General features: G+C 34.4%; 1 protein-coding gene across 1 annotated transcript; it reads right to left on the bottom strand.

The window, feature by feature from the left end:
* Nucleotides 1–2,491: 2,491 nt before the first annotated feature.
* Nucleotides 2,492–7,959, bottom strand: LOC130243434 (uncharacterized). The gene is made up of 2 exons (XM_056475604.1): nt 7,854–7,959; nt 2,492–6,837 (listed from the first exon to the last, which is right to left on the bottom strand). Exon 2 carries the CDS (start codon nt 6,827–6,829, stop codon nt 5,198–5,200), a length of 1,632 nt encoding a protein of 543 aa, XP_056331579.1. The 5' UTR covers nt 6,830–6,837; nt 7,854–7,959; the 3' UTR covers nt 2,492–5,197.
* Nucleotides 7,960–8,294: the final 335 nt, after the last annotated feature.

The raw sequence follows: 8,294 nt of genomic DNA on the forward strand, positions 1-8,294 counted from the left end.
GTCCTGAAAGAAGTTTGGTCAGTTCGGGCACTGGTTATCAAGCTGATATAGGTTCATGTGTTCATTTTTGTGAAGAGTATGTTTTTAGCCAATAGATTAATGCTATACGGGGCGTGTCATCGTGATTGACAGGTTCTCTAAGCAAACCGAAGGAGCTTCAAGAGGAGATTGAAGTAGCTTTTCAATGTTTGATTCCTGTGCTATTTTACCATGATAAAATGAGTGGTTCAGCAGTACACTAATTTCAGATCTACAGGGTCTGATGGATCATCGTTTATTTAAGTGGGGGCTTTATAGGGCTTTATCTTAGTTTGCTGCTACACGCCTTACGTTAGCCATGTCAGTGAAAACGGGATTACAGTCATTTGTTTAACCCTGTTTATGACATGCAGGCATATTTGGAAAAGGTGCGGCACTGAAAGTCAGACAACCACCAATCATTCTTTATCTTTATCAAATCAAACTTGTTCATAAAAAGACATTCATTTCTGAAACATTAATTTATCCAGTGAACCTCGTGCCAATTTATGTCCACATGATTCCAGAGATACGTAAACAGTATTATAATACTGTTATAACAAAAAAAAATACTCATAATATTTATTTCGTTTTTATCAGTTTAACCCAGATTTAAATGGATTTTTTTCAGTGTCTATTCAAACATTCTTTTAAGATGTTCATACAACATAACATAAGCTGTGCAAACATTAAACTTTGCTCTGGTTAATACTGGCTCTGTCACACTAGAATTACTAAAACTAAAACCAAAACTTATTAGCCTAGAAAAAGTAAGTAGAAAACAAAATAAAAACGAAACTAAAACAAAACAGTTAATAACATTAACTAAAACTAAACCAAATTTAAAAACAGAATTACAATAAAAACTAATTTACATATACAAAACTGTAATAAACTTGTTATAGGCCTATTTCGTTTAAATAGCATCCCTCAAACCTTCATAAACCTTCACATGATTGAGAAAAACAAATTACCTGAAAAAAAGAGTCACGTGAATTTAACATATGTGAAGAAAATATGTCAAGTTACAACAATTTGTGAAAGTAATAATATATAGCAACTCATAATACATGCAGTAAATAATGGCTAATCAATCAAAAACTATTTGTGTAAAGTAAAAGGTTCACTTATTATTTATCCATGTCATTAAAATCCAAGATAATTATCATACATCTAAAGATTTCTGAATAGCCTATATAAAATCAACCATAAATTCAGTGTAAGTTCATTTGTATTCAATTAACTTCTGAAGTATGTTTAAATTATTACATCTAATTACTTTAAAATGAAGATAATTTGTATTAACAGAATAATTTACAATAAAAAATACATTTTTGATTGCATCAGCTCATTCTAATGTAAACAAAGATGATGTTTGCATGGGAAGGAAAAGTCTTGGACATCTGAAAATGTATGTTTAAGCAAATTTTGTTGAATAATTTGTCAGGAAGTCTACAATGCAAATAATGAAAAGCCTTTACGTCAGATTATCCTGGCTTACAAAAACTATCTATCAACCATCTATTGTATGCTTGAAGGCATATGATGTAAACATCTCATATACACATATAATCTTGACACAAAGAACCTTTCACATATAAAAAGGCTATTTAAAAAGTTTTTTAGGATCCTAAAATGGTTCTTCTATGGCATCACTCGGAAAACTTCAAAGTGTGGATTGAGATGTCCATGCATCCAGTTTTGTCCTCTGTATAAAGTACAGCTTTGGTGGCCTCATAATTTTGCACAATATTATATATAAACCCATATTTACTAGTGTGCTCTTTTTTCAAATATTGCATTGCATTTAAGGATTCTTGTTTTGCATTGGAGAATGCAGAAAAAAAGTTCTTTGAATCTTAATAACTGTGTATTATTTGTTTTCTGCTCAGTTGTTCATGTTGAGTAGGGTTTTTAGAGAGATGTCACTTGAGCAGTGTTTGTATATTGTATATGTTGTCTAACCTGTTTGCATTGGACAAGATTTTTTTTAGGTTAGACCACTATGCTATAGGCCAGTGTTTCCCAACCCTGTTCCTGAAGGCACACCAACAGTACACATTTTCAATGTCTCCCTAATCAAACACACCTGAATCACCTTATTAGAACATAAGAAGAGACTCCAAAACCTGAGGTTAATTAGTCAGGTAAGGGAGACATCTAAAAGATGTACTGTTAGTGTGCCTCCAGGAAAAGGGTTGGGAAACACTTCTATAGGCTATACAGTGGAGGCATTAAGTATTGAACAAGTCATGTTTATTTTTCCTAGGAATAATATTTCTAAAGGAGCTGATGATATGGAATTGAACCAGGTTTTGCTAAAAACCCAAACAATACAAACATAGAAAATAAATCTGAAAAAGTAGTTATTTGTAATGAAAATGGAATGACACACATGTAAAAAAAATTTTGGTAATGGCAGCTTAAAGACACCTCTCATATGGAGAATGAAGTCAAATGCATTGCTCAGGTGTGAGTTTTTTTCACAGACTTCAACAGTGTAAAAATCCTGATGATTCTGTTGGTCTTGTCTATCAAATCTGATCTTTATTTTATATTTTCTAATGGATTCAAGTCAGGTGATTGGCTGGGCCATTCTACAGCTTGATTTTCTTTCTCTGAGACCATTTGAGAGTATCCTTGGCTGTCTTTTGGGTCATTGTCTTCCGGAAATGTCAACTCTGTTTCTCTCAGGGTACGCAGAACAGCGCTACAAGTCTGCGGCTGTTTGAGGCGCCCAGCTACAACTTAGAACACTGTTCATATTTCTGCTATGCAACAAAGCGCCATCTAAATAGTTTTATATTAAATAACATTCGAATGTACGCGTCTGGTGTGCAATACTTTTAACTGTCATGTGCGCACCGTGTAGTGGCACTGAGCGGTGCATCCAGTGTGCGACCCGCTTAAAGGTGCTGTTGGCTTGAAATTTTCCCTGAATGTTGGTAACAACCAAAGAAATTCATATGCAAGGAAAACAAATCTAATTAGTTTACAAATGAAGTTACGTGTAATAAAATGAAATGACACAGGGGGGAAAAGTATTGAACACATGAAGAAAGGGAGGTGTAGAAAGTGAGTGAAAGCCCAGACAGCAGCTGAATTCTCTCAGTAGTTATTCAGCAACCCTCTGCCCTTCCTCATTGTCACTGCTTCAGTCCAACATTTACATTAGCAGGATAATGAAGATGAAACCCTATGTTTAGAACTCTAAAATGCATGGCTCTACTTGGTGCGGCACATTTGGTGTGCGGCTCCCTTCAGAAATATGTTTTCTGAGAAAAATGGTGACGTGTTAAATACTTATTTTTCCCACTGTAAATATGCTGGGAAAACATGCCAAACTGCCACTTTGTAGAACATTTTTAATATTATTTTTAATACAGTTCAATTATACATTTAATAACATTCACAAAAGTTTGTGAATGATAAGATTACACAGTAGCACTTTATTGGTCAATTAATGTTAATGTATTTACTAATATCCTCCTGAGACCCAAAGAATATTTTTCCCTGTGATTTGATACATCCTTTGGGGTAAAAACAAATTTAGAGTTTTTACATTTTGTTTTTATTTTTAATTTTACAACATGTCCACTGTATTGGACCACAGGACCATTTTAGTTCGAAACCACTGCCAAACTCAGACAACAAAACAGTACAGGATATGGCTGTAAAGGGAAATTAATCCCAATATTACTGTAACAAAAACTAAACAAAAGCCATTTTTTCCTTTTGTATTGAAATTCCTGAAACAGTTTAGTATGAAAGAGAGTCGAACTAAAAAAAAAAAAGTGATGTTAATCCAAAACAAATTTAACATAAAAGCTATTTAAAACTGATTTTCATTCTCTAATTGTCTCTAATTCTCTAATTGTCTGATTCTCAGACTCTAAGTCAGAGTCTCCCTCAACCATCTTATAAAGAATCCTCTCTGCTTCAGTTCTGCCTCCTACAACATGCAGTCATTAATTAGATTAGGATGATCCTGGTGTCCTCTATAGTGGACATTTAAAAAAAGGATGATATTTTGAAACACAAACAATTTAACAGCTTTCCTGTTCCTGACACTTTAATAAACAAATATATATGTAATAATAAAAGTAAAAAAAACATTTATAAAGCTAAATTTTACATACTTCTCTCCTTCCCATAAAATGTGCTTGTTTGTATGCCGGCCATTTTGTATGCAGTGTAAAGTGTTTCCTAGCATGCTAGCCAATGAAATCACTAGAAAGCCCAGGACGTCCTCTGAACAGTACAACAGGACTTGACAGAGTAGCTCAAAAAATTCGAAGAAAATTCTTGAAAACATAATGTCCACTACAGAGGACACAATTCCTCTGTACAAGCATTGAACAATATAGTCATCACAATGTTACTCATCTTTGTTCACGTTAGTTAATGAAAATTAAGTTGTTCATTGTAAGTTCTTGGTAATTCACAATGCATTCGGAAAACATTTGTCAGCATGACGCATTATATTTCAGTTCAGTTTTCAAATAAGAGACATTATTATTTGTGTGTTGAAATATAAATAAAACAATACTTTCACCGAAAGACACATAAAAACTTAAAATACTTTTAAAAAGAGACACGCAAGGTGTTTCCCAGGTATTTTAATATCAGTTTGACATTAAATATTAGTCAAGATCTGATCATAATGCTGTAATTTGGTATAACATTCTTATAACTTCTCACTGGTGAAAATAAAGTTAAAAACTAATATTGGTTTTATGTGGGACATTATTTTGTATGATGCTGTATATCCAATGCTATCACACGGCAATTCGTAACTTTTTCATTTAGTGGCTAATTCGTATGAAATCATATTTAGGGGCGGCGTTGGGTGCCACGCGTCCTTTTTAAAATTATACATTTTTGTTTGACTGAACTCATATGAATTTGCACTAAACTGACATGTTTAAAATGTAACTATTTTGAATGAAAAATAGCTACGTTTGCTCTTGTGGTATATCAAATCAACACAATTTCCCAGACTAGGTTGTGGCTGGAAAGACGTTTGCAGCATAAAACATATGGTGGAATAGTTGGCAGTTCATTCTGCTGTGGCGACCCCTAATAAATAAGGGACTGAGCCAAAGGAAAATAAATGAACGAATGAAATCAACACCATGCCTATATTTTGATGTTGATTTGATTAGTTTTGACCTTTTTTTTAACCAGTTCCTGTCAGCTTTGATGTCTGTTTGGTATTTTTTGAACCTAACTTGCCCGATAGGTTGTGTCTGGACCCTGATGATCGTGGCTTGTAGCTGAAATGGATTCTTAAACCAGAACTTTTCTTAAATTCTTTCAACAATTTTAGAATCCTGCCAATTCTCCCATCATCTGTATAGATTAACAAGGACTGTCTGTGGTTGCAGATACTGATGTTGCCAGAGCTTTTGCTTGTTGCCTTAATCTTATTTCCCAGGTGTTTCAATGCCATTGTGAGAATGTTTGCGCTCAGAGTGCAGCCTTGATGGAGTTTTCTGGAGTCATTAGACTTGGGGAGGAGATTCTCCAGAATGGTGAAATCTTTTGGAGCTGTAGGAGTAATGTGTTTAAGAGACGAGAGACTTTCCTGCAAGAAAGACCTTTTGATTTTTTGTGGGCGTTTTGCTAAAGTTACAATAATGCAACCACTGTGTGAAACCCTGCTTACTTTTCTAAAAGAAGATGTTAGAAACACCTTTAGGCGTTTGGCTAAAATGCGAGTGAAAATCAAATAGTCAATGTTGCAACTATGTGTACCGTCTGAATTACGCAATGACTCTACGAAACATTCAGGAACATGATTAACCCTGAGCATCAAGTTGTAGTTTATCTTTAGGATTTCTGTCAGTGGAAGGTCATTCTTCTTGTAGTCATAAACACTGAGCTTATCTGGAGTTTTCTGCTGTGAATCAGGTAAAGATCTGATGGCATTCAGTATTTCTGCAGCATTTATTTTCCCAGTTCTTCTATCTGGAGCTCCACGATACTGAAATTCCTTTAACATTGAGGCGACTTCCGGTATTTTATTTTCCACGAGGGGAGAAACTTTTAGATCTAAAACTAAAGGATCGTGATCAGAGATCCTTTTGTTTCCAGTTGTGGATTGTCTCATTGTTCCTTTAACATTCTCACATTTTTCGACATGATGTGTTATGTTCTCTGGCAGAAAAAACATATCCAGCCTTGAATGACTCTGACTTTGAGATCGCGTGAAGCCTTCTTTCATTGGGTGCACTGCTGCAAATACATCTTTGAGACTCAGAAATTGTGTGAAATCTTCTAGAAGGCTTCTTAATGAGGATTGGTATGCTTGATCTGCTGATGATTTCCTGTCAAATGCTGGGTCTAGAACTGTGTTGAAGTCTCCACCAACCACAAGCACACCTTTAGTGTTAATAGCTGTCAAATAGTCTCTCAGTCTGCCCAGCATATATCTGTCTGCCTGATGATTATACACATTAACAAGAGTATACAACCGAGCATGAAAACGGCAGAAGAGGACAATATAGCCTCCACTGTAATCCTCGTCATGGCAAAGGTAGCGAAATATTGTTTCATTCTTTATCAAGATGGCAACTCCTTTGCTGCGAGGATGGTGGACAGTGAAGTAAGACCTCCAACCTGTTATGTTCTCCAGTGCTTTGTAACACTTTTGTCCAATATGAGTCTCTTGTAGAAAGGCAACATCAGCCTTCAATCTGATGAGATTATCCAACACAAGCTGGAGCTTGGAGCTTTTTTCTTTTGTGTACCTGATTCCTATAGTGTTCCAAGAGACAATGCGTAGCTGGTGTTTCGGTGGTTCCATCATGAAGGATGCTTTGGAGAAGATTTCAAGAAAAAAATCATAATAATAAATGAATTAAATAAAATGTAAAAATTTAATACTATGGATGACAAACAGCAAATACCAAGGTTGATAAAGGAATAGGAGTGACGCATAAAAATAGAATTTGAAACTATAAGCAACGCGAAAAGTATGTGAAGACCTGTTTCTAGGTGTGGCTAATTGTTATCACATTGTGTGCTATCATAGTTCTATCACTCTGTCAAGAGCATTCATTGTTTCTTGTCATACTAAAGATGTATTGAAGCTCAAATAAAGTACATGTAATTTTTTTTTAAGTTGTAATAATGGATATGTGTAGGGCTATATTTATACATACATGTTAATCATGCTTGGAAAGTGTTATTATTACTCCAGACAAACGAACAAAAAGCGCTCAGGGGTAACTCAAATATTTGATCGGTGCTCTTTGGGTGAGGGATTCATCAAAACATCAACAGAAATGAATCCAAAGGCACTCGGAATATGTGGAAAATTTAAAAAGCCTTTATTCACATGGCTTAATCATAAAGAAACCTTTTTTATTTTATGATTAAGCCATGTGAATAAAGGCTTTTTAAATTTTCCACATATTCCGAGTGCCTTTGGACTCATTTCTGTTGATGTTTTTATTACTATTACTGTTGTTATTATTATTTGAATAGATGTAACGATATCAACTATCAAACTATCTCTAAATAAATAAACTAGATAATTTTCTTTTTTCAGTTCCTGATCTCTATTTGCTGATCAGTCAATCATTAACAATTGTTCGTATTAGCAACACTTCAGGATTCTTTAATGTGAAACTGAGTTTTTTATTGTTCCACGGGATGATAAATGGAAAGCAGCACTGATTTCAACATTGATAATAATAATAAAAAAGTTTCTTAGCAAACACTAGCAAGGATTTTTAAAGGATCATGTGGCACTGAGAACTGACTAATAATACTGAAGATTCACTTTTGAATTTTACAAAAAAAGCAAAATAATACATGATCTGACTTACCTTTTAGTGGCTGTGAGAAAATCAAAAGTGAGTAGAGTTAGATGTCAGCTATTGGAACGAGTTAAAGATACATTTATTCTCATTTTACCTTTATATACTGAGTTGCTACTCCTTACAAGCTGGAGTGAAATCAGGGTATAATAAAGACAGTGCTGGCATGATGTTTGAATGTAGACACCTGGTTCAGGGGCAGGGCCGGAAATGTGAAAGTGGGTGGGCCTTCATAAAACAGGGTGGACAAACCATATATTTGCTGTACCGGTAGCATTTTGTGTTGTATGTTAAACACCATTTTAATTTCACTTTAAACACGAGTCGTTACTTTCAACCTCATTTGTGGGAACGAATGTAACACAGATGCAGATCAAGTATTACAATTATAGAATCTAATTTTCTTTGTGTGTTACTGCAAATTAATAAAACTTAAAATTAAACATAATT

The sequence above is a fragment of the Danio aesculapii genome, chromosome 16 (assembly GCF_903798145.1).
Source record: "Danio aesculapii chromosome 16, fDanAes4.1, whole genome shotgun sequence".
Classification (NCBI taxonomy): Eukaryota; Metazoa; Chordata; class Actinopteri; order Cypriniformes; family Danionidae; genus Danio; species Danio aesculapii.

Excerpts from the sequence above, each read along its gene's own strand:
- LOC130243434 (XM_056475604.1), bottom strand. The coding sequence starts at position 6,829 with ATGATGGAACCACCGAAACACCAGCTACGCATTGTCTCTTGGAACACT.